Source organism: Centropristis striata, chromosome 12, assembly GCF_030273125.1.
Source record: "Centropristis striata isolate RG_2023a ecotype Rhode Island chromosome 12, C.striata_1.0, whole genome shotgun sequence".
In the NCBI taxonomy this organism is placed as follows: domain Eukaryota; kingdom Metazoa; phylum Chordata; class Actinopteri; order Perciformes; family Serranidae; genus Centropristis; species Centropristis striata.
In genome coordinates, this window is record NC_081528.1 from 31,800,819 (window position 1) to 31,828,223 (window position 27,405).

The 27,405-nt window shown below is 39.0% G+C and overlaps 1 protein-coding gene across 3 annotated transcripts in view; it reads left to right on the plus strand.

The window, feature by feature from the left end:
- mid2 (midline 2) overlaps window positions 1-27,405 on the plus strand; it is a 185,084-nt gene that overhangs the window by 134,354 nt on the left and 23,325 nt on the right. For all 3 annotated transcript variants that reach the window (XM_059345636.1, XM_059345635.1, XM_059345637.1), the window contains 5 exons: window positions 6,267-6,374; window positions 12,060-12,208; window positions 13,804-13,931; window positions 14,960-15,103; window positions 24,547-24,708. In XM_059345636.1, the coding sequence (XP_059201619.1) occupies window positions 6,267-6,374; window positions 12,060-12,208; window positions 13,804-13,931; window positions 14,960-15,103; window positions 24,547-24,708 (691 nt within the window). The remainder of the gene's footprint in view (window positions 1-6,266; window positions 6,375-12,059; window positions 12,209-13,803; window positions 13,932-14,959; window positions 15,104-24,546; window positions 24,709-27,405) is intronic.

Here is a 27,405-nt window from a genome sequence, read left to right on the forward strand (position 1 = left end):
TCTTGAATTATCGCCACAGACTGTATAAAAGAAGGGCATGCAGTCACTGCGACCTCATCCATTGGTTTGTCGACAAGTGTTTTGAAGCCTCATTATTGGCATTTTGGCCGCCAAGATCTTGGTTTTTGGAACCAGAAGTGGCCCTAATTGGATAAGAGTGTACAGCTGGATAGGACGCTAGGTTATCAGCTAACAGCTAGCACTAGCTAGCTTTGTTAACAAGGTGCATCCATTATTCAAAATGGACCGCCGACCCCGAGTGTCTTTTAGTACGACCCAATGATGAACAAGACATTTTCAAGCTTCAAGTGTAAAGTAGGGCCTTTTTTTCATAGACCTCAATACATTGGGCTTTTTTTTGCAACCAGGGGAGTTGACTCCTGCTGGCCTTTAGAAAGAATGCAGGCACTTGAGGTTTCAGGTTAATGCTTGTCATGTTTGCGTGACTGCACCACATGATCTAGGTTGGGGCACACTGGTGGCCAAGGGGTTAAAATACTAACCATGAACCCTTACTTCCCTTATTCACATATGGCTTGGATCTTGGTTGTGTGTCTTTTCAACCACCTCATTCAACAGGGGTCTGATTTTGTTGAAACCAAACCACATCAGAAAGGGTGCCACATGTGTGATCTTGTCTGTCTCAGAGTTTCCATCTGTCAGAACTTAAGGCAGCCTTTGACCTCTTAAAACTTAAAAACTTATTTTTGGTTTACCACTATATTAAATGTATTGTATGTCCTGGAGACATCTCAAATAACTTTATCCACCCACCACAGTTGGTATGTATGAAAACTTTGTGATCTCCACAAAGAAAAGTTGTGTAAAGTTTGAACAATGCTTGTTAACACAACATGAGTTTGTAAAGATTCACAGAAAATAAATTGGTATTTGTTATGTCAGGGCGGGCGGGTAATTTAGCATTGTTTGTCAGGGTTTGTGATGTTATTATGTTGGTGCAGCTGTGACAAATTCTTGTGACAAATACACATAGCTTTATCAAGACTGAATGAGTGCTGCAGCATCATTAAAACTCACACACACAATTCAGGTCATCTATCTGGAGTCAACAGATTCTCTCAAAATCATAAAATGGTGAGAGATTACAACCTTAACTCAAACGTATGATCTGCCGTCTCATTTGGACTTCAGCCCACCTCTGTGTGATCAACAACGTGTGAATGACTCTGCTTGGCCACACACGTCACTCACGTCATTATTTGCTGACACAGCACAGAGTGAGTGTTGAATGGTGACTGTCAATCATTTGAAGCAAAAAAAAAAGCTGCAGAGCTCATTTTATTTCATTTTAGCTCGTAAGTAATACAGGACTCATTTTCACGATGTAAAAATATAGGCAATAAATTTAATCTTGACATAATGCGCCAGCTGAACTCAACCTAATGATGTATGGGAGCATACCTGTGTCCCTAATGTAACCCTCTAGAGGTGGAAGATATGGTAAAGTTATTCTCCCCGATTTAGGTTTGTAATGGACAACTCTTCCCATTTAATGATTCTGCTGTCAGATCGCACTCCGTGGGCCACATTGTGATTATAATGGTCTAGATGGGCTTATTTAATACTATTCAGTTGCTAATTATGCCTGCATCTCCTAATAGATTGCAATTATAGCTGCTGATGCAAACGCATGGCTGTGATCTTTTTTTTACATTATATTTGGGCCTCATGAGATAATGATTGGATGTTACTCAATGTGCTGCACTTAAATGTCAGCTACATTACCATAAAGATGAATGTGCAGCTGAGAGAGAATAGATATGCATTCACAGGATGGATTAATAAGATATGACATGACTTGTGTGCTCAATTTGTGTGCAGTTAACCCAATATAATATGGTAATTCCAATTAGTTTGCAAAATATAATAATCATCAATATTGTCAACCAGTAAGTAGTTTTTTATACTTTCTGGCATCTTCAATTAGCAGCGTACCCTTTGTAGCTTTTTCCCCTCAGTCCATTTCTGCCTGTGTTTTCACTGATTTTCACAACCTTTATAGCAGGAGCAGCTGGAAAGTCTTTAACACTTGAGTGAAAGTGTTTTCAATCTTGCTGCGGTTGTTCTTCACAAATCCCAATAATAGAGCTATACTTTAACGTGGAGTCGGTGCTATGATTTCGGTGCACCTGCAGAGGAGCCTGATGAATAGGGAGATGCGCAGTAGGTGACAGTGTTTGTTCAGCGGGGAGTGGATAATAATGTCAGGAGCTGGCAGAGGAAGAGGAGGAGGTGGTTTTGAGTGAGGTGAAAGAGGAGGAGGACGGAGATGGAGATTGTTTCCGTAACTCTAAGCTGCCAAGTAGCTCAGTTGTAATTCACGGTGATCCTGGACGGCTGCATTTATCCTGCTTAATTACTAACCTGCAGTCATAAGATTGCTCTTTTCAGAATTAATTGTGTGTGTGTGTGCGAGTATGTGTGTGTGTGTGAAAGAGAGAGAGTAGAGTGTGAGAGAGTGTGAATAATGAGGCTTAAGTGGATCGGCCTGTTGTAATGAGCTTTGTGGAGTGATGAGTGGAACTTGGTTGTTGGGGTAAGTAGTTTGATAGTGTGTAGCATGACAGAAAGTTACAACCCTGTCTAATGTAGGGATGAGGAAATTATCAAGAGGATGTAAATCTCTGTGGAGGTATAGTTTCATACTGTACTCGTTTCATACTGAGAATGCACTAAATTAAATTAAAGCACCTGATTTTTTCCAATAAAAAGTAAAGAGACAAAAATCAACAGGTTGTTAAACTATTTATAATTGTTTTGCAAGTCAAAACTAAGACTTTGTACACAAGTTCCAAATCAAGACAGGAAAGTCCTGAGTCCTAAACGTTGAGTTTCCAGTCCTACACAAGTCATAATGTGTTCTCTCTGTGCTCAATGTGTTCACCAAATGGAATGCCATTTTAACAATCGAGTGGTAATGTATTCAATTAAAAGAAAGCATGAATTCTTTTTAAATTTGTATTTATTTGTTAAAACACGTTTTGTACGTTACTTACCTAAGAAAACTGAGCAGCGACTCCTTGGAGTGTCTGTTAGTCCAACCAAACGCTGAACTAGACATTTTTACTGAACAAAACGTTCAAATAAACATAAAAATACAGTGAAAGGGTCAAAGTTATGAAACCAAACCACTAAATGCCCTTTTTTTATATCTATATAACGTTATATATAACTTTACTGACATGTTGCCGTGGATACGCATTGTTCTGCTTCTCTCCTGATGACTAGGCGTTGTTAGTGACCTGTCAATCAAAGGTAGCCACGCCCCAAATTATACGATTCTTTATCTTCTATTTTCTCGGAAATGGGGCCATTATTAGAACTATTGACATCAAATTGTCTTGAAGAAGTTTTTTATGAGCGATTGGGACTAAAGTGTTGTCCTAAAAAAAATTCTGAGGTAATAAATCAAGTGAGAAGTTTTCTCATTTTGCATTGAAATGAATGGACAGAAATCTTCTACAGCCAAACTTAGCACCCCCTGCCTGGAGGTTGCTGCCTGGTTCAAACTAGACACAATATATTTTCAATATAGATACAGAGTTTAAAAGGCCCAAGTCCAAGTGAAGTCACGAGTCATTTGTAATAGGGTCCAAGTCAAGTTGCAAGTCTTTTTTGGTTTCAAGTTGAGTTTTTGTGAGTTATGACTTATCATTGGTGATAATCAAGGAGATAATGCAGCAGCAAAATAAAGTATTTTATCTCTACGTTTACAGAAAACTTTTTCCCTTTCATGAAGAGTTTTTAACTCATTCTCACAATTAGTTATTAAGATCCAAAATCTATTTTAACGGACTTTTTCTGTCTGAATTGTACAGCATCTTTCAGTATTGTCAAATAAACATACAGGTAATACAGGTCTCTACTGTATAATATTGGCATCACTTGGAGATTGCCACATCCAGTCACAGCAGTAAATGGTTTCTCCTCACATTGTATTCCCTAGTGTATTAGCTTTGCCAGCTCAGAGACTGCAGAAACTCTCACCAGCGCTTTGTGACAACAAACACTAAAACATCTAGTGAAGCAGTAAAAGCAGCTGTGTTGTTTGTAAATTCTGGCGACCTTAAAGGGCGTTCTTGATGGCGAGCCTTTATTTTGATGTGTTAGTGGAATTCCTCCTCTCCACTGTGGCTTTTCTGGATCCTTCTGAAGCTGCCGGTTTGACTGAAAGCTTCCCACAGTCATTGTGCTGGGTTGTTTACTTTCTGAGGATATTCTGGAGTAAATCTGTGATTCCTCTGATGTTCTCACAGACAACATAATGGTGACTCCTGTCACCGCTGTGGCAGAGTTGCACTCACAGAACAACTCTGTGTGATTAAAACTTCGTGCCAACTTTATCTTTGATATAAAAAAGTAAAAGTTCTTATGTACAATCTATGTACAACGACTCTGTGTGACGGGCGGTAGTCATTCATAACATGCAATGAAGTTTATGCCTCATGCGGAGGAGCAATGTAGCTTCTAAACCCCTTTTTTCACCAAGATTGATCTAATGGAGGGAATCACACAAAAAATAGGCGATTTTCATTTCACTAATTTCCCATTGCGAGACAAGTATTAATTTCTGTGTTTCTATGTTTATTTTTTCTGGTATGTCACATTTGACATCAAGAACGCACCAGACTCTGCTAACTTTTTGCTCATTTTAACAGATCTGGGTTCCCTGTTACACAGTTGATACTCCTAAATCACAGCATATGACTTCGCATCACCAACGTCTATGCAATTTTTACAACATGTTCTTTCATTAAGTCAGAGTTCTGCTTTGGAAACATGTATCACAAGAACTGGGTTAATTGTGAAAAGTATCTTTGGTAAGTTAAGACGATGATGCAAATAGACCTCTGCTTTAGTTAAATGTAATGGAGTCGTCATTTTTAGCTCCATGTAGGGTGAATTCCCAGGTCCCTTGGCCACATTTTATAACTCCTGATTTATTAAATTAGAGTTCTATTGAGTGAAACATGATGCCAAATTAAGCAGAACTCTAATATAGAAGGAAGGAATGCAGATTGAAACCTTTGACACTAAAGAAGAAGCCATATGTTAGTAAGTGTTCGTGGGGGTTTTGCCAATGGAAAAGGGGCTTGTGAGAGCAACCATAGCCAACTTCGTGCTAAATTGCCATTGGTACCTCAGTTGAAACGGGTCCAATGTGACACAGCAGCGAAGCAGGAGAAGTACATCTGACCTTTTTTTCCTTTGAACCTCGACACTTGGTGTAGTTATAATTGTATCTTACAACTGGCAAAACTGTTGGTAGCGACTCAGCTTTCCAATCCAGCAAACACCTTCAGTGTCTGAGTAACACCATCCCACCCACACAAGTTTGAAGTTGCTGGCTGTTCATTTAATGTTAGCCTGAGATGGTGAACTGATGATGAGTTGCCTTGGCAACTTTGGTCCTAAAATAATCACAGAATCTATTAAAACGGCGTGGTGCAAGCAAATTCTGTCAGTGAATTAATGAGTGTTTACACAGGCCCCTTTTTAGGAGCTTTTTTAATGAAGAGTTGAATATTCCAACAACCCTCAACATATTTCTTCTTCATAATGAGTAAAATAAACACATTTTAGAAAAAAAGGTGTAGCTCTATGAGTTTTATGCAGCCTTTTCTCAGCATGTTTTTTTTTCCTGTATAATAAGATAGCAGTGTTTCAAACAAGGACAAGAAGTGGTTTGAATCCACCACCATGTACCCATCTTAAGGGCTTTCCCTCCAAGAAGGAGCAGAACATTTTAGAGAATGAAGAATGAAATTTCTCCCCACCTTAAATGCTCCACTTAGTGAGTGACTGTGGACCAATCAGTCTACTGTATGCAGCCCAAGGATCCCCGGATCAATGTGTGCTTTGTAATGTAAAAGGGTGTCTTGTCTTTCCAGTGACAGTAAAGAAATCACTTGGAAATCACTTATCTCTCTTCATCACAAGTTAATTTTAATCCAGAAGCACATCTTGTTAGAGACAGCTTCTCCTTGTGTGCAGAATGCATAATGAAACAGAAAAACAAATGATGTGCTCTGTATGTAAACGATGATATGAATCATCATGGCTGGCAATCTTGAAATCTTACAAAGCTCCCTGCAGACAGAGAGGATGAAGAAGAAGTGCTGTGTTTTGTTTTTGTGTTAAAATGTAAAATGCGGGCAGGTCATTTGATTCATTGAGTCTGTTTGTGTGTCAGTGTGTGTATGGAGGCCTCATGTTCACATGTGTACCTATACTTCTGTCTGCAGGTGAACACAGCCATGCATGAAGCTAAGCTGGTGGAGGAGTGTGATGAGCTTGTGGAGATCATCCGCCAGAGAAAACAGGTCATTGCTGTGAAGATCAAAGAATCCAAGGTAAGGTTTTATTTTTTCAGTTTTTGGCTTGAGAGAGAGATTATACTAGAAGTCTTCTTTTATTCGGCTGGAATTATGATGATGGGTTGTTTCAGCATGTTAAATCTACATTAACTGGTTTTGACCATTAAAGGTAAACTTCACCCATTTTTCAAAAGACACATGATATTCTTATGGTCTAAGACAGTGCAAAAATATTAGTAAACATGAGTAACTCTCTCCCAAATCCAAATTCTAAAGTGCAAAAATGTCAAAGTATAAAGTCTGAAATTTCTTCACAGACAATTTTACTGGAACAAGATGTTATTAATGACACTAAGAGCAACGAGGGAACTGTATATGGGTACATTTTCAGTTTCAGAACTGATGCAATAAAATAAAGCTCAATTGGGGAAAAAAGAAACATTTTGTCGGTCCACAAAATCAGTTTACCCATTTATTATTTATGGAGCAGCTCCAGTCTTCATACCTTATGGCACCACAAGTTTGAGACTTACTTCTCTGGTTTCTGCTTTTAAGAGAGTGTAGCTCATTTTCAGAAATATTGATTTAACAATTCCGAGGCCATAGAAAAATGTACCTATTGGAATTGTGAATTAACGTGGTTTAAGGGTCATAAAGCCATCAAGGAAATCAATGTAAGTCAAGTAACACAATGACCTTTTATCTCTGGTTTGGTCTCCTCCAACTCTTGAGAAAGATTTGTAGATGTTTTACTTTTTTTCCTCCCCTGTTGCTGCCATCTAAAACAAAGGGCTAAATATAGCTAAACAGCTCAATATAGATGCAGAGTTTAGGCATAATTCACTGTATTTCAGTTTTAGCGTCATTACAGACTGATGCAGCGTTTATTGGAATAAATGAATTGTTTCATTCATAGTATATCAATTCAAACAGTTACATCTTGGTGCCATTTGAAGCAGCCAAATTGGCAATTCATATTCAAGAAACTCATCTCTGGGTCCCAGTTCGCTGATAGAGAACAGAGGTTTTGTACAAGAGAATAAATATGAGCGAAGCAGCACCATGGACAGAATATATTCATCTAGGTCTCAGTGTGGTTGTTTTTTTAAGGCTGCCTCTGTAGTTGCCTACTCGCTTTTCCTAAACACACATCACATGGATGCTTTAGGAGAAGTGGAAAAGACAAACGAGGAAAAAAAGAGCAGCAACAGCCTTTACCACATGGAGACAGCCAACCTGAATGTGCGTGGAAAGAATCTGGGATGGCAGCAGAGACTGTTGTGAACTTGCTGCAGGACGTACTGTACAGACATCTATGTGTGTGTCTGTGTGTGTGTATGTGTGTGGACACATGCCGATGTGTGTATGGGTGGTTTGTTGCCCTCTGAGCGCCAAGGGTTTCAGGATGGAGGCAAACTCTAAATCTCACCCTCCCAGAGGTGAAGTTTTAAGTGCTTGTGGAAGATCCTCTGAGGCAGCAAAAGAGCTTTGTCGAGAGATGAAAGATTTCCAAACACTGAACACAAGGACTGAAGTAGGTGTGTGTGTGTGTGTGTGTGTGTGTGTGTGTGTGTGTGTGTGTGTGTGTGTGTGTGTGTGTGAGAGAGAGAGAGAGAGAGAGCAACTGTGTCAGAGTGTGTCCGCAGTGATTGCAGACAAAGAGAGAGGCTTGTTCTCCTGAGAGTCTGGATCTGTAAAAGGCTGTCTAGTAGAGGGTAGAGGAGTTAAATGTAGGAGACGGAGGAAAGAAGTACACATAAAACACCAGAGGAGCACTTGATTGATGTCAGCCTGCAGGTGATGTGTTAATATTTGAGATTATTTAAGGTTCAATAAAGATGGATGCAGTGCACCTCAAGTAAATCAAATAATCAGGGATGTGTTAAAATGGATGTTTGCCTGAGAGAAGAGGAGAATACAGCCACTGGAGGTCAGGTAAACTATGGTCATTTGAGGCATTACAGCATACAAAAAATGTTGTTCGACAGTGTCAGAGAGGAAAATGCTCAGAGGTGACTCTGCAACAGAATAACAGGATTACGCAGGCATGATTATGGTGAGCGGAGCTGTGCAAGGTGCTCCTATTCTCTCCGAGGAGACTCACCAGTCATGCCTAATCTCTCCCTTCCCAAACAAAACACACACTATTCCCATGTTCTGGTGCGTGCAGGAGCATCTTAACATGTGACAATGCTTGTACTCCACTCCCTCTGCCTCTCTCACTCATTCTGAAAACTATTTTAACTGCTTAAGAGCCTTGAGGATTAACAATTCAAATCTGTTTGGGGGTTTAAAAAAATCTCTTGATTCATAAAAACAGATGTTGTGTTATTTGTACCTTCATTTAAAAAAGTTGATACTAAACTTTCCTCGCCAGAAAAACAACAGCATTTGGTTTAAATGTGTGAAGAAATCTGTTTGTATTTAACTGGCAATCACCCCTTGTGGGGATACAAATTAGGTGTCTCTCCGAAGGAATGGAAGTAGCGTGACATTTACTGCGCCACAGTTCTCTTAGGGTAGAGATTGGTTGGGTTTGTGACTCTGACACGCAAGACTGCTGTTCACACCCAGTTTCATACTCTCAGTCAAAGTTGGTTTCCTGTTAACAATAACCGCATCCTTTCCCCAAATAACATCATCTTGGAGGATGCGTTTGTTATCTCTCTTGTAGCTAGATAAGAGCATGGATAACTCTCATGTGAATATGTAGCTTGAGTCAGCAGCTGATTAGCTTAGCCTAGCATAAAGACTGAAAACAGCTAGCCTGGCCCAATGGCAACAGAATCCACCAACCAGAACACCAAAAGCTCACCATTTAACAGTTTATATGGTGTGTTTAGTTTCACTTTTGGTAGTGATAAGTAAGTTACAACTTGATGCTTCTTCCACACAGTTGCGCTAGAAAATACATGCGGAGAACTGTGAGCCTTACAACTTCCCAAATTACATTAGCATATTGCACATTTTAACAGATGAGGAATATATTATGGTATCTGACTTTGTATGACCCCTAAAGGAAGACTTTAAAGTTTTATATTTCGGCTGATATTTTAAAAAGTGGGCTTTTGTTTTGGCTATCAAACTATGGGTTTTCGGTCCATGACACCGTCAGGAGTTAGGTAGCTAGCTTGTTAATTCCGCCATGCTTTCATGATACACTCTTTACAAAAAATGACCCACACAAAGTCACCCATCTGACAAAAGCAATGTGCATTTAGCAGCTGGCTGGCTAGCTTGCAACAGGATGTAGCATTGAGGCAATGAGCACTCGCCAATTACAGCACAGCATGATGGGACTATGCAGAACACTATTTGGTGAAAAAAACTAAACAAATCAGACTTGTCACACACTGAAACGGTTCATGCTTAGTGGACTTAAAAGCAGACATAGCAGAGATGTTGGGAAATTGCAAATAAATTAAAATAAATCAAATTTAATATATGAGTAACAGAGATATTGTATACTTATATGTGTAATATACACAAGTAAATGTTTTGAGCACAGAACAGATTTGTGTTCGCTCAAATGAACTCAGCCTATTCCTTGTCCGATATTAATTACATTCTGAAAAATGTGATTAATGTGCTTGCAAAGTATATTTTCCTTTGTTTAAAATGTCCATCGTCCCAAAATTTAAGCTGTAATTGGACTGTTAATTCAGCTTTAGATGAGTGTGTCTTCAGAAGAGGTGAGACCCCCCCCACACACACAAACACACACACACACACACACACAGACTCTGCCATATTGTCCATTATTCTGAGCGAGGGAGTAATCATCTCTTAAATTGTTGTTTGCAGCATATGTTGCCAAATAATAACCCATCCATTAAACCCGTCTCGCCTCTCCTCTCCGTGCGGTCAACAGCTTGCTCAAACGTCGTTTATAGTGACAACAGATTATGGTGGACTTGGTGGAAGAGCAGCTAAGACGTCAATTGAAAACTCCATTAAGTCGCCAGCTTAGAGAGGCTTCTGAGCAGCAACAGCTTTCCCAGCAGTAGAGAGCGAGTGCTCAGTAGACACTGTTTTGATTCTTTGAGAGCTTTTGATGACAAGCTCTTAACCGATTGCTACCCAGTGTGTTTTTTTCTGAATTCCTATTTGCATAATTCAAGCCCTGAAAGCAAAAAATGTGTTGCTGAAAATATAAATGACTAATCCTTTAAGGGCACTCAACATATTTAAATGTTCCTGCTCTTTTTTGTTATATTTTAGTGTTTAGAGATTGAAGTTGTTACTGAAAGTAGGCTTTTTCAGACAATGAGGCAACTTAACCGTTTGCCATTTAAAAGTTCACCGAGGTTTCATTTAATCATCACTGCTGAGAGGCTCCCCATACTAAAGCTGGTATTTAATTCTACAGCTCACCTTTCGTTGACAGTCTTGAGGCTCAGCCTCTGTTATTTCCTGCTGTGAGTTCATTTGAGGAATCAGGATATGAGCCGTAATGAAGATAAATTGATTAGTTTTATTTCCGAAGAGCATAGAATGACTTCCTCATGCTCAATTGGAAATTATATTATAGTACAGCCATTGACAAATTACAGCCAAACAAAAAACCTCACAGAACCCTGTGTGTGTTTGTGTTTAGTCTGAACCCTGACCTGACTCTTGATGTGCACAGCAGGGTTGTTTTTGATGAAGATGAAGCAAGTGAATATAGGCGTTTGTGGCCAAAAATCATCTTTTTCTTGCATGGTTTTCAGGGCATGAAATTCCTCCAGCTGGCTGCGCTGCTAAATCTAAACATGCATACCAAGTTTATGGAGATAAATGCGTGTTTACAAGGCAGAAGCAATGTATCTGTGGTTTGGCTGGTGAAGGCAGTAAATCTATAGTAGTTCTTATCCATTTTGCTAATCTTTTTTTCAGTCGTGCTCATGAATAAACAAACACAGACACATGCATGTTAGCATCCTGCATCTCTCCCTCTGACTGTTATAACATCAGATAACAATGCATTATGCCTTTCACCTCTGCCCTCATATTACACAACACATTCGTGAGGTCAGTGTTAGAATAAAGAGCCAGTGGCCTCGCTCCAACTCTGACCTGATAACCAGGACTGTGTCCTCTCTGCTGCATTCCTGGTTTCTTCCTGTCTCTGTGTTTTCCTGTCTGTCTCTGCACGTATCTGCATTACTGTGTCAGGAAGCATTCTTCTACTTGGAGGTTTATTGTCAAGTGTATGACAGCCGTCAGTCACAAGGTGGTAGAAAAGGCGGATTTATGAGAAGTTTTTTTGGAGTTGGAGTTACATTTTTGGCAAGGCTGAATGTAAAATGACAATCTGATGCAGATTTATCCTTTCATCAGTTAAATTAAGCTTAATTAATTGCATATAATTCAAAGATTCCACCGACAAGAAAATATTTGATCAGTGTCCAAAGCATTCAATATCTCGCCAAGATTCCTGCTGGTTTTGGGTTTGTTTTAGTGTTGCAGTAAAACTATATTGACAGTCAGCAGTTTGGTAACTTGAACTGACTTTCAGTCTGTGTTTTAGAGCAATTTGGCAACAAAGCTTAATTATATTTTCTGGAAGTGTTGAACATATTTGTGGATTAGTGACTGTCACAATGATGAATGCCTCATACCGAGAGACCAAGAGAAACAAGTGAACAGTCTAATTACCAAAACAGCTCTGATTGAGCAATGAATATAAATCGCTGTGTCGCAACATGGCAACATGGACTGTGTTTGTGTTTGTTCCAGGTGATGAAACTGCGTAAGTTGGCGCAGCAGATTGCAAATTGTCGCCAGTGTCTAGAGCGCTCCAGTGCCCTCATCACACAAGCTGAGCAGAGCCTGAAGGAGAACGACCACGCCCGCTTCCTCCAGACCGCCCGAAATGTAGCAGAAAGGTGGGCGATGTTGCATACAGACACACAGACATATGTTCAAACACACAAAGGTAATATTGTAGTTTGTGTTTTTTAATATTATGCATCACTGGTCAGATGGTCAGGTCCTGTACATCAACAGGAGAGAGAAATGTATTTTTTATGAACAGTGTAACATGTCATTTGAACTCAACTGCTGCAGCAAAGACTTGTCTCACACTGTAAAAAAGATAAAGAAGATAAACAATAGCTACTCAATAAAAGATTGCATGCAATATTATTAATTAAATCTAACTAAGTTACAAGTTGAGTTAATAACAACTTCACAGGAAGTGCCTGTCAATTAAAAACTAACTTATTCTATTGTGTTGGATTCATTCAAAAGTCTCTTGATTTAGAATTACATACACATAAAGATTATATGTAATGTGATCAAAATAAGTAGATTCTATCTCAAACATTTTTGTATTAAAGTTACTTAAACAACTGCCTCAAAATCAAGGATGCATTTATATTTAATACATTTTATCAAATATATTAAGTAAAATGAAATGACTACAGAATCATTTATTACAGTGCACTTCACATTTAATTCATTAAATGTGTATTATATGGATCTATATCTGTATAAAGTTTTTTTTATCTCCTTCTCTATGAAGCCGTGTTATCCTGTTGCAGGACACAAAATAAAACTATTTTAAATTAATTTCACCATACATACTTTTTTTTATTTTATTTATAAGATATAAAACCCCTGCCCTCCATTGAGTGTGCCCATTTTCCTTCTATGAAATCTAATCTTAGCTGCTGCTGAATTCAGCATTATATCAAACCTCTTAAGCTCCTGCGATCAATGCCAGGCCTCTGTTAGAAATCATCTATCCTTTAAGTGGCCAGGTCTGCGGTTACTTTTTCCACCTGCCTACGTCTGTAATACTTTCATCCCTTCTTCCCACCACAGACTTTCCCCTGCACGGACTAAAGTCTGTACAAAACCTGCAGCTAGTGTAGCATCTTTTTATTCTGCTTTTTTTTTTTTTTTCAGCAGCCGCTTGGGCGCTTTATTGACCAGGCGGTTTCTCTTCAGTGAGAAACAAAAGTCTGAAGGACTAGCGCTGGTCTGTGCTCTGCACTGTAACCTTGCCAGCACTGTGGCTCAGGCTGGCTCCTGCCACAGACAGCTCACTGATGCTCAAAGCAGAAGTAGACACAAGTTTCCCCTGAGCTGCTCAGAGTCAGTGTGTCAGTGTTTTGATGGCATTCTGAGTTAACGTACAGTTAGTGGCTGTTTATGTTGGGGCAGGTTGCAGACTCTTGATTCTATGAACATTTCTGTATGTTTAAAATTTTATGTTCTCTCCCTTTTTTATTTCTCCCTCCCTCCGTCCCTCACTCTCTCTTTCATCCTTTTCTCTACTACTGCTACCGCTCCTGTCACCACCCTTCCCTCACCTCTCCTCCTCACATTTGTTCACCTCTTCATCATCTTACATCTTTCCCTGCTCCTCCCCTTCCCTCTTGTCCTCTGACTTCTCGGTCCTCCTCTGCTCCTTTACCTCTCTATCGCTCTCGTGACATTTCCTTTCTTTCGCTCCCGTGTCCTGACCGTTCCACAGGGTTGCCATGGCGACTGCCTCCTCCCAGGTACTTATCCCTGACGTCAACCTGAATGAGGCGTTTGACAACTTTGCCCTGGACTTTTCCAGAGAGAAGAAGATTCTGGAGGGACTAGATTACCTAACAGGTAAGAGCTGCGTCTTTCTGCTGTACTGTTGACACCTACAGTGTTTACCTTTATAAACATACACTCAACGGCCACTTTATTAGCTAGCAAGGTGTACCTAATTAAGTGGCCGATGTGGTCTTCTGCTGCTGTAGCCCAGCTGCTTCAAGGTTGGACGTGTTGTGCGTTTAGAGATGGTCTTCTGCAGACCTTGGTTGTAATGAGTGGTTATTTGAGTTACTGTTGCCTTTCTATCATCTCCAACCAATCTGGCCATTCTCCTCTGACCTCTGGCATCAACAAGGCATTTTTTTCTATAAACCCTAGAGATGGCTGTGCGTAAATTCCCAGTAGATCAGCAGTTTGTGAGATACTCAGACCAGTCCGCCTGGCACCAACAAACACGCCACGTTTAAAGTCACTTGAATCACCTTTCTTCCTCATTCTGATGCTCGCTTTGAAATTCAGCAGGTCGTCTTCACCATATCTACATGTCTAAATGTATTGAGTTCCTGTCATGTGATTGGCTGATTAGATACTGCGTTAATGAGCAGTCAAACTGGGTGGCCATAAACTATAACTTTAACCTCTAATCTATATTATATTATATTATATTATATTATATCATATCATATCATATCATATCATATCATATCATATTATATTATATTGTATTATCTTATATTACTACTCTATATGACAGTAACTTGTTATTGGCTGAATTTAAAGATGTATTTTTTATGTAAATTTTCTTATTTTATATTATTTATTTGTAGTATTTAGTCGAATAATTGTGTTAATATTTAAAAACATATTTATTTATTTATTTATTTATTTATTTATTCATTTATTTATTGTATAAATACAATAAAATGTATAATTAAAAAAAATCAATATTTTTTTATTTCTATATAACATATGGTAGCTAATTTCATTATATTTAATGATGTGATTATCTCGTTATCCCTCTACTACAATAACTTGTATATTAAGCCAAAATGGTGTTTGTGCTATACAGTAATTCATGTTGTTGTTTCTTTCACATGTAGCTCCAAACCCTCCATCCATAAGAGACGAGCTGTGCACCGCCTCTCATGACACCATCACTGTTCACTGGACGTCAGAGGACGAGTTCAGCGTCACCTCCTACGAGCTGCAGTACACCATCTACACCGGCCAGACGAATTTTATCAGTGAGTCTTGTGCACACACACACACACTCACATATACACACATAAGGTCTTAAAGAAAATGAGATCAGTAGTGTCGATCACATGCACTCATTATCCGAGCCTCGGAGGAATTTCATGTTCATTTGTGTTTCAATAATAGCCAGGGGATTTAAAAAGGATTTTTCAATCAAGGTTTGGCCAAGAGGGATCAAACACTTTGCTGACCTTTGTTTAAATACCTTAAAGGTTTAATTTGGTCAAGAAATTGGGAAATTGGCTGCAATATTGGATTTGTTTTTGAAGTGATTTATTAAGGAGGTATCAAACAGACTATTTAGCTCTCCCACCCAGTAGCCATGCAGTCGCCAACACTGATAATATATTATTCTAACTGCACTCTGAAAGCTCCCGCTGTATCATTAGAGCAAAATACCTGCATGGTAACTTCAAAGGTTAGAGATCAATGAATCTCCCCGGCATCAACAGTGTTTTAATCATCAAAAGTGTTTTTTATCAAACGCTGTCAAATTTAAAGAAGCTTTTAAAGTGAGACTGTCAAACTTATGAAAGAAGAAACGACAATCTTACACTTACAAATGAAAAGTTGAATAATAAAACAGAGTCGTACTCAGGGGATTCGTTGCTGCCGCTTCACTTGTTCTGGTATTACCAATAGCCGACAGTGACTCATTTTCAGCGGTGGAATGTAACTAAGTATCACAATTTTGAATTTTACTTGAGGATTTCCATTTCATGTTACTTCATACTTCTACTCCACTACATTTTGAGGCAAATATTCTACTTTTTATCTTTAGTTACATTTCAGGTTGAGATTTAACATTAAAAACATGATCAATTTAAAGTAATTAAAAATTATTTTAAATGAAACCTCATAAAGTATATTAAGTAGTTAAAATGAGCCCTACAAAATTAAAACACTGCTTACATAATATGCAATGATATATAATATATTTAGAATATAAACAACAATCTGAGTGGTGCCATTCTGCAAAATGGGTACTTTTACTTTTAGTACTTTAAGTACATTTTGATTCAGTAATGGATCTTAATACTTTTTCCACCACTGCTAATCTTAGCTCATTTATGTAATGTAGATGTGTATGTTGTGATTTATGATTTATGTTATGTATGTAGAGCCAGAGAGTTTTTTTTAGTAGCATTCAGTATAAGATGTTGTGAGAGTAACTCTGTCCTTGCATCAACCAGAGGTCGCTCTCTATCCTTCAACGCAACGTCACCCCAATTCTGAACTCGCTCCATTTGCTCCCTGTTACTTGAGAATTGATTTTACTGGTCACCCATCTGGCCCCAAACTATATTGCAGAAAGGTTGACCCCATATGAGCCAGTGCACAAAAAGAGCCTCGGGTCCAGAAAGTCGGGACTTGAATCTAAAGGGTGGTTGTATTTTTGTCATCAGGGCGCCACAGCTTTGGAAGCTGCCTGAAGCGATACAGCTTGCAGAATCACCGATTTCTTTATATCACTTCTTAAAAGCCATTTTTATAGACTTGCTTTTATGTGATGTCATCTTTTCAGTGCTTTTATCATCTTTATATTGCTTTTTACATCTTTACTTGTATTTATTGACAACAAATTTTGTCTTAAGTATCCTGCTTTTTCTCTCCAAGCACTTTATAAATTCTCTTTTTAAAGCTGCTTTATAAATAAAGTTATGATTGTGAAGAGTCCCCGGCCATTATCATGCAGAGATACATATCTGCACCAACACACACCAACACACACACTTAGACACACACACTGATGTACAAGCCCAAAGGAAAACACCATCTGCACTGACCTCTCAGCAGTTAACAAGGAGACAAATAAACTGGAGTACCACAATACTTTTAGTTTTGCTCAGTCTTATTTTCATATGTTCAATATTTTATAAAAACTCTTGCATAACCTAGATTTTCTGTCCAGCTTCGGTCTTTGTTGTCCTCGTGCTTGTATTTATAGAGGGATAGAGCTGAGTTATCAAGACTTCTTGTTATAAAAATAGGACATACAGTACACATCACGAGGGGACGCTTCAAATAGATTCACTATTTAGTATCTGGTTTTTCTTTAAGCTGAGTGAAATGTCGACAGAAACAAGAGATGAGGATGTAAAAACACTGCTGCCCTCTTTTGACCTCTTCCATTTCTCCGTATACCAATGCTCGTCTTTGTCTCAGGGGTTGTAGAGATATCAAGATTTTATTTTGCAAGCTTTTTGGCTCTACCAGTAGAGTCAAAGTTTCCTAAATTGTCTGTGCCTCAGTAATCCTGCTCTGGCATTGCCATGGTAAAGGTTTTTTATTAAGACCTTCTCTTGTTAAAGATGTAATTAGTAGAGCTGCAATTATAATGCTGTTATTAAGAGTAAGTAATTAGTTTCCAGATCTAATATCACCACGTGGCTGTCTATGCAGCTCTTAATGTTAATGCTCATAATAACTCAAGAGCAGAAGGACTAAGATCATATTCAAAGATCCTTCGTTAAAGTCAAAGGCACCAGCCTGATAACAAATAATGTGCCTAAATAGATTTTTTGCATCACTCTTTGAAAATATGAAGTACAGCTGTACCGATTACTCAACTAATTGAAAAGTCACTCGACAGAAAACTATTTTGATAATCAATTAATGTTTAAATTTTATTTTTTTTATGCAAAAATTGCAGACAATGCTCCTTTTAACATCTCAAATATTGAGATTTCCTGTATCCTATTTCACATATTTTGCATGTTATCCCTAAATGATTTATATTTATGTGCAAATGTAGATAAATTTAGATGACATTTGGGCATATTATAGCTGCACAATCCTGCAAAATGTGACGATATTTTGCCTACTGTTGAGGCTATGGTGTTACGATACATAACACTGAAATGACCGATGCAGTCATACTTTTTTTCCAGGTTCTTCTATTCCTGGAGAGAATTTACCCAAATGGGCCACCATTAGCTAATCAGTATAACAGCTGATTGTCTCATAATGTATATAATGAAGGAAAAGAAAGAGCACTGTAGAGGAGCAGAGGGACGTTAGAACAGGAGAGGATAATGGTTACATAGGGGAGGTGAGAAATACCACTTGTGAATAATGTACATAACCATGCATGTGCACACACACACACACACACACACCTGTGCCTCTCCACTCTTTGATCCTTTCATCTCCTCTTCTCTCCTCCTCTCTGTGTAGCCTGACATTTCTCCATCTAACCATGCAACTCAAGTGCCCCAGCCATTTGAAACATCAGGATTCATTTCAGCTGTGATAGACTGAGTGACTCAGATATTCAGCGGTGTGCTGCCATCGAGTCCTCAGAGATTCACAGGAGAAACTGAGAAAGAGAGAAACCCATTTAGCCTGCCACGCCACTTGAGTTTTTACCGTAGCATTTTTCTCAAACTTTCCAAGTGGCTAAATGCTCCCACTTCAGCGCCATCCTTTTTCTCTCTTTTTTTTTTTCCTGGCATCATCCTCAGCCTTGGCTCTCCCATGAGGAGAAGGGTCTTGTGAGCCCTACCTCAGTGGGATCATCCAAGCACAGCGGCAGAAAATAGAATGAGCAACTGAAACCAAATACCATGGAGAAAAGTAAGCAATGTCAGAAGGCAAACATGACTGTAAGTGAAGATGTATGCCCTGTAATAGCTGCCACCTGTGGAACACAAGTGTGTTGTCTGCCAACTGGCATCCCCACAGGCTCAAACATAACATAGTCAGGTGACTTTTATTTCATGATGTTGATTCCTGTGATGAAGATCAAAAAAAGATGTCAGGGATAAAGACAGCGAGAGCAAAATTGAATCAGAAAAGCTGACTGTAGCTGCTGATTAAATGATCTAGAAACAGAATCGCATGTGATCTCTTTTGAACCTTCAGTGCTGAATCACGCTCTCTTGATGTTCTTCTTTTATGTCAGACAGTGACGCTGATGCAAACACACTAAGTGCTACATCCTAATCGTTTCATCAATAACGCAACACTAAAATATAATGATGGCCGTAAATGAAATGTTGCTTTTTGCTGATAGTGATTTAATTCAAGGCTGGAATTGATCTTTTGAGGAGACGCTTTCGCCCTTTAATGGCCTTAGTTTATATTCATTCAAAGTATCGTCATTATAATGGAATACTTTGGCATTTAAAATCTCCAGTTGTTTACAGTTAGCTCACCCACCCAGCCAAGCAATAGTCAACAGTCTTTTTTTGTTTGTCTTAAACAAACAAGATATAACATGTTAATTATTGATCTTTAGACTTTCTGGCAGGTGAATTTTGTTTTTTTGGACCAGTGCTGCAACTAATGATTATTTTCATTAACAACTAATCTGCCGATTAATCCCGACAATAGTTAAATGTCCAAGGGCATGTCTTTGATATCTTGTTTTAGATATTTTTATATGTTTTAGATTATATAAAATTGAGAAAAGCGTAAAAGCCTTTTCTGCTATGTTTGCATTAAAAATTAAGCTACTTTAACAATTAAAGCTACAGTTAGTGACTTTTTTTAAAATTAGAATCTTGTCATATTTGATTAAACTGTGACTGTATTCTGACAGTAGTACATTAGATGGATCATCATGGATCTTGTACCTAGTCCTCCTGACTGTATTTGCAAGAAACTAAGGCTGAAGAAAAACCACCAATCAGAGCCGAGTAGCTCTGATAAAATATGAATCAAGATGTTGCATCTGCATTGCTTATTTCTCACCTTAAACAGATTCTAGTGACTATATTGACTCAGCTCTACGTTGATCAGACTGAGGCTAGCTGTATCCCCTACCTTCCAGTCTTTATGCTAAGCTAAGCTAACCATCTCTTTGCTTCTTATTGGGCATACACACACTATTGGTACTGTTAAAAGGCAAATAAGAGTATTTCCCAAAATCCCATTGTTTTGAATCACTAAAAGCATTACATTAGGGAGGATGGGTCGGTGGGATCACTCCAAATGAATTAACTGCATTTTAAATAACTTGACTACCTTAAGAGGAAATGCTGTTTTGCATGGGAAAACAAGAGACTGATGTAACAGTCTTTTCATCATGGCCTCCAGTGAAAAGTCTTCCCACTTTACATCCACAGCACCATTGTTGGCTCTATAGCCACTTTGTTTCTTTTAATGCCGCTCCTCATGGTCCACGGCTGTCATATTGATAACTATTACCCTATAAACGAACAAGGTTTCGCAGCCAAATAGCCTCACTAGTTCCATACGCATCAGTTTTTCCTGCATCGCTCAGCTGTATCCGTCTGGACTAATAGAAGTCCATATAATACCTCTGCTCCCACCTCTGCAGGACTTCAACACTTTCTAGTGCCAATTTGTATATCTTTAGGAGGTCTGCACGTTAAGCACGCTAACAATACCTCTATCTGCTGGTTTAATTTGTGTATCATGCATATTCTCAGACACTGGCCTGCAGTGAAGTATTATTATGGTTATCACAGGTGAAAAGCAGCATTGCAGTGGGCATTAGGAAAGCCCAGAGATAGGTAAAAAAAAAATGTCTATATCTCTACAGGGCATCTTTCAGAGCATCAGCAGGATCAATCTTTGTAGTAGAGTGTGATGAAATGTTGATGAGGGCTCAGTCTTTGCAGGAAACTACCCCGAGACTACAGCAAGCTTATGAAAGTTATGTTGAGGCAAAAAGAGATGGATGCAGGTGATGCATTGTATTGCTTTTATTGATGCACAGCTGCTCACACACACAGTCTGTTCCTCCAGAAGAAATGAAGCACTTCTACACACATGCAACAAACTGATGCAGGCTCCCACACACACACACACACAAAAAGTCACTATATTGCATCATCAAAGACGAGCCCTCCTCCGGTCCCAGGATACTTTGTGTTTCTGTTCCCCTCTCATCTATCCACCTGACACAAACAGACACACACACATACTGTACGTACACACACACACTCACACTTGATGTCTGGATGCAAGACACAAGCCGATCTATTTCCCCCGTTTCCTTTTTCTTTCTCTTTTTTCACAATGGCACATTCAGTTACCGCTCCACGACACTTTGAAGTCGCAATTCTCTCCGAGGCAGCAGCACTCGGTTAGTGTCAGAAAGCCCCTTTTCAGTGGTTAAAGTAGCAATAGCAGTATTTCTGTGTGCTGACCTAATTTGATTTTACAAAAAAGGGAGAGGTGCTATGGAGATCAAAAGCTTTAAAAATGGAAAGCAGCGTGAAGTCCTTCTCCCTCGTCCTTCCCCTGTATCTCTTTTCGAAAGCTCACAGAACATCGTAGCCTGCCTAATTTTTACAGGAAGCGGCTGAAATGACAGGTGGGAGGCATAATTTCCACAACAAGGGACAGCTGTCCTGGTAGAACAACGCACTTGCTTTTTGTAAGGATTTTATTGTTGGCAGTGTGATATATATTTGTAAGAACAGACTGAAAAAAATGCAGATAATTCTGGTGGCCATCTCAGGATACAAAATGTATCATGTTCATGCATGCTATGAAGAAGCTTCTCTTAAACTCCCCTACTTTTCCTTTCTCTCTCATCTTAAAGGAAGATGAAAGCCCTCCACAGTGTTTTCATTGTCTGAGAAAAGCTCGAGATATGTGAATTCGCAGCCTTCACTCTAACTTTTACAGTCCCCTCCTCTCATTCATTCTTAAAGCCACCTCACTTTTAAAGGCCTTATTTGCGTCCTGTGAAGTATTTATATTTACAAGCAGACTCTCGGCTATTACTTATGCATGCTGTTGCCATCTTGTTCAATAATTCACAAGGCATCCTCACCAGAAGGGACACGGCAGGCATGGCCCTGAGAGCTCTCTCTCCCTTTCAGGATTTTTATTCCTCTGCAAATCTGCAGGGGGGAGCAAAGATGAGACAATGAAAAGGATTGTTTTTCTACCTTCATTTCTATAAACATTAACATCAGCTGTAGTGCTACTGAACAAGATGCTTTGTTTGTTTTGGAAAGGGAGTATTTGAATGTGTTCAGAATTTTGTAGGAAGGTGAATGAACCATTGAGGCAGCCGGTCAATATTTAATCAGAAAACATCATTTCTGTTGGCACATAATGGTGATCATACTGAAGTTATCAGTGGAATTATAACTCATTCATATTCATCTGTGTTACATAAACTAGCACATTCACTGTGGTTGGAGATGTGCTGTAGTCTAAACCTGTCCCCTCTCACAAAACCACAGCCAGAGCACTGGCAGTGGCAAATTTCACACCATGTTTGTTTTTTCACACATCTTCTAGAGGCACAAGTGCAATAGCAACTGTCATTTTCTTTTGTCATGTTTAGCAATATCTGAATCAAATAAACAGCCGCCTACATTGCCATCTTACATGCACACCTCTCTTTTTGTGTTGAAAGTTCTGTGTTTCAGCGTTAAAACAAACAACCTGAAAACACACAGCTTTTTTTTTTTGTCTTTCCTTAATCTAACCATTTCGACACCTAAACCTAACTTGACTGAAAGGGAAACCTAAAGACACAGTGAGCGGCCATTTAATATGCAGATGAAGATCTTCTGCAAATACCGAATGGGGGAGCGGGCATGTTGCCCATATGTATGAGGCTCTTAACAACTGTTATACAACAGTTATTTCAACCAAGTAATTTGATGAGCAGGAGGCATTCCTGTGCTGATATCCAGTTTAACATTACTGGGACTTTTAACATGCATCACACTGCTTTACGGCTGTTCATAATTGTAACAAACTTGGAACTGCAATGATTAATATCTATCTATATATCTATATCTATATCTATATCTATGTATATATATATATATATATATATATATATATATACAGTACAGGCCAAAAGTTTGGACACACACCTTCTCATTCAATGCATTTTCTTTATTTTCATGACTATTTACATTGTAGATTCTCACTGAAGGCATCAAAACTATGAATGAACACATATGGAATTATGTACTTAACAAAAAAGTGTGAAATAACTGAAAACATGTCTTGTATTTTAGATTCCTCAAAATAACCACCCTTTGCTTACTAGAATATAAGACATGTTTTCAGTTATTTCACACTTTCACACTTTTTTGTTAAGTACATAATATACATAATAGATACATACATAATAGTTTTGATGAATCTACAATGTAAATAGTCATGAAAATAAAGGAAATGCATTGAATGAGAAGGTGTGTCCAAACTTTTGGCCTGTACTGTATATATTTATATATTTCCACAAATAACATTTGAGTTAAACTATGATTAAGCAGACAACGACTAAGGGAAGGAAAGAAACATGGATGCTTCAATGCAAACCTCCAGGTCTTATGGCTGTGGTAACGTGAGTCGAGTCCAGCAGTCGGAGGCTCACGATAACGCAGTCTCACCAGCCAACACAAATCAGAGAACAGCAAAAGACAAAGCTAACGCTAGCCCTTTAAGGCAAACAACATGGGCTTTGAACTGCTTTCAGACTTCTCCGAAAAATAAAAATTCAGTCCGTTAAGAAGCACCAGGCTGCTAGAGAGCAGGAAACTTACATGATGCACCTAAAGTGACTCTTATTTCACTGGTTGCACAATAAATGGAAACATACAATTACATGTACATGATGTGTTGAAACAGCTAAGCTAACACTAGTGTACAGGAAAATGTTTCTGTATTGGTAGCAGTCCAGTCCCAAAATAAAATAGATTATTAAATAAACAAATAATATCGCTCAAATAACGACGATTTAATGGGCTGATAATGGCACTAAGGTAAAGTGAAAGTAGGAGTAGCGTCGGTGTATAAATTCATCCCTGTTTTTACACACAAGATTTAAGGCCAAAAAAAGCGCCCCATTGTAGACGAGCCCCTCCTCGGCCCTGAGCCGAGATTTCCTTTTTATCCTTCACAGTCGGCTGCAGCTGAGAGACTGAAAAGACTGTGTTTAGAAACAGGTGACTGCAGCGCTAACCCAGCCATTACTAACCCCCCTCTGCAAGGCGCAGCAAATCAAAGCGCCCACCAACTGGGGTCATGTTGGTACTGCTTATGTTTCCATACATTTGAACATTAAAGGTATCACACTCGTTTGCCCCGAGGCGCTCGCTGCAGACATTTTGTCATACTGTGGAAGTGCCTTGCTCTTAATGGGTTATAGATTCAGCTTAGTGAACGCACAATATCGCCTCGGGGGAGCACGCCATGATAAACCTGATGGAAAGGTAATGGGGTGGATCAGTATGTACACATAAATGTTGCATAACACCATGGGCTGTATGGTCTCTGAGCTTCTTACTGTGTGATGATTCACTTGATGTTTGGAGCAAAAAAATAACATTTTGCTGGGGTCAGATTTTTTTGGATGAATTGTTGTTGTTTTTTGTTCTCTTTTGAACATCACTGAAAAAGGACTCTCAGCAGGACTTACCCTGAAAACATCAACAGAACTTGGTTTCTCATGCTATCTGTGTGTGTCTGTGTGTGTCTGTGCCAGGTTTGTACAATTCTGCAGACAGCTGGATGATCGTACCGAACATCAAGCAGAACCACTACACGGTGCACGGCTTGCAGAGTGGCACCCGTTATATCTTCTTTGTCAAGGCTATCAACCAGGCAGGAAGCCGCAACAGTGAGCCAGCCCGCCTCAAAACCAACAGTAAGTGAAGGCTCATGTGACACCTCTGCCTGCTTTCCTATGAATATTTACAAGCCTTGTTAATTTTGTTTTTGATATTTAATACAAAGTTTTCAACTGTCTGTTTAATGTGTACTACATGCTGTCACTACACAAAACTTTTCCCGGGGGGAAATATCTTTGATTTATAAATGAGTGAAGGACAAGTCACATAATGAGAACTAATTTAGATTACACTTTGATTCCGAGAAAAATATCTGCTTAATGCTTTGCTTTTGGTTTCCGTCCAGAATTTTCTGTCCAGAAGGAAAAAAGGTGTATATGAAAGGAGGAAAACTGGAACAGTGCCTGTAGAGCTTGACATATTTCTTGACAGATTTAATTTCATATTCCATCATTGCTTCCCTGAACGACTTCAATCTATGTCTATAGAGTCTATAAGTGTTACTTACAGAAGTGGATCATATTGAAACATTTATTTTTAGTCATGAAAGTGGAGTGTCGTCGCTCACTGTCTGATGTGTCGATGTGCCAGTTTGCCAGTTGCATCGTCCACATTGAGTTATGTGACTTCGCTCTAGTGTCTATTAACGGAGAGTTTGAGAGCAGATGTTTTTATTAACAGTGACCAGCAGCTCTGTAGGTTGATCTGTCAATCAGTCCATAAAAAATTCCCCACCCTCAAGTGGCCACAGTTTTTGCCCCAGACGGCTGAGATTTGGCATGAAGGTGAAGTATGTGTGTGCAAAGGAGTTTTTTGTTTTCATTTAAATTGGCTTGAAAAGGGAGTGCAAGAGAGAGTGCCATACCTCTTTTCCAATAAGGCAGTTAGAGGGCTGGTTTTGAGCTGGTGCCTCTTCTCGAACCAGTTCTTTGGGTTTCGACCGCTAAAGAACCAGCTCTAGGCCAGAAAATCTGGTTCCAGAGCAGCACCAACTTTTTGCTGGTCTCAAACCACGAATTACTTACGTCAGGGGCTTGGGCAGGATTATCATGACCAGCAAGACCAAGTAAAATATATATATAGCAATATAGCATTAATTGTATTTTATTTGTCTATCTGCAATGTGATTGATATGTGCTAATGCTAGCAGGCTAACGTTAGCAGGCTTGTGTTAGCGGGCTAGTGTTAGCAGCATAGTGTTAGCTTACAAACAAAGGCTAACACCAACATCTTACATTCAGTGTTAATAAGTACATAATCGCCGTCCATAAAGTTCAAGACAAGCAGCACAAATTTTTTGTACCATTCATGTTTTGATGCTAATATAGGCTCGCAAAGCCATGAGCAACATTTGTAAAAAAACAATGTAGTCCGCCATTGTTGGTATTATGCTTGCGGAGACATATACAGTGACGTAATGACACGGCTCTCGAGCCTGTGGACAAACAACCAAAAAGTTTAACCAACTGCGAACCAACTCCAACTAGGTTCACATTGGTCGAGAAGGGGTAACAGAGAGTTCTTCTTTCACTGGTGTGCGCCTTAGTCTGAAGCCACACCTTTATTCAGAACTCATGAACCGTTTGTTCTACACTTACAGCAGGCATCATTTTTTCTCAACAATGAGTTCCTGGTTCAGAGGTGTGAGTAACTCCGCCCCCCACACCAAGCCACGCCCCTTACATAACTGATTAACCGTCATCATTGGCCCCAGTACAGTGGTAATTCGCTGCAAACAACAGCTCTCCAGCCAGCTCAGCCAGTCGATACACACACAAAAAAATCCCCACATTTTTGCGGCCAAGTTTTTGCTTTAGGATGCTAAAATTTGGCATGAAGGTCAAGTGTTTGTGAGATAGTGTGTGTTGAGAAATGCATTGAGGAAACCTTTAAAATTAAATTATCTGACTCCAACAGTAAATCCTCTGTACCTATTTCTCTGTGCAGATCATTTGATGGGGAATGATGAGCAGGAGACGTCCAAGTTCTCAGTTTAACATAATTTTAATACAATACGTCAAGAAATTGCAGTTACAGAGTCTCTGGGTTCAATGCACGTCTCTGACATCACATTAGGCTGGTCAGTTCATGGAGGTTGGACCCCCTTTCTGTCCCCTCGAACCCTTTTTTATAAGCTAACAACGTTTTACTAATAATGTGGGTAGAACTCTCCAGAAGGTGTGTCCCTCTCGAACCATTGATTCGTCAGTTTTAATCAATATCAGGACACGCCATGTCACCAAGCTCTCCTCAGCACATCATGTCCATGTCCTGACCTGTTCCCAAAACATTCAACACAACCTCCTGCCTTGTTATGACATGCAGAGATATTGGTGGGAACACAGATTTTGCAATGTTCTCATAACATATAAAACATAAAATCTATCTTTTTGTGATGATAGAATCTTACTAAGTTTAAGCAGATGGAATAAATATATTTCGTTTTGATGTATCTAAATTAATCATAGTTTTAAAACAATACTAGCACATGATCATTGTATCAAAAGCATCTTTCATGATTAATCTATAAATGCATAAAGAGAGATTACACACACAGTTAGTGAATTACACATGCATAGATAGTGATCTAGTCAATCAGATAATGATCCCCATGCACAGAGACAGAATAACAGATTATTTCTAACATGTGTGTGGGTGAATTAAGTTGTTAAAGCCTGTGTGAACGTGGTTGCAGCTATGCAAATTTATGTTAGTCAGATGTTTGTCATTGAAAAGTTGTTTATGCTCTCTTCAAGTTTACTTTCATTATGTAA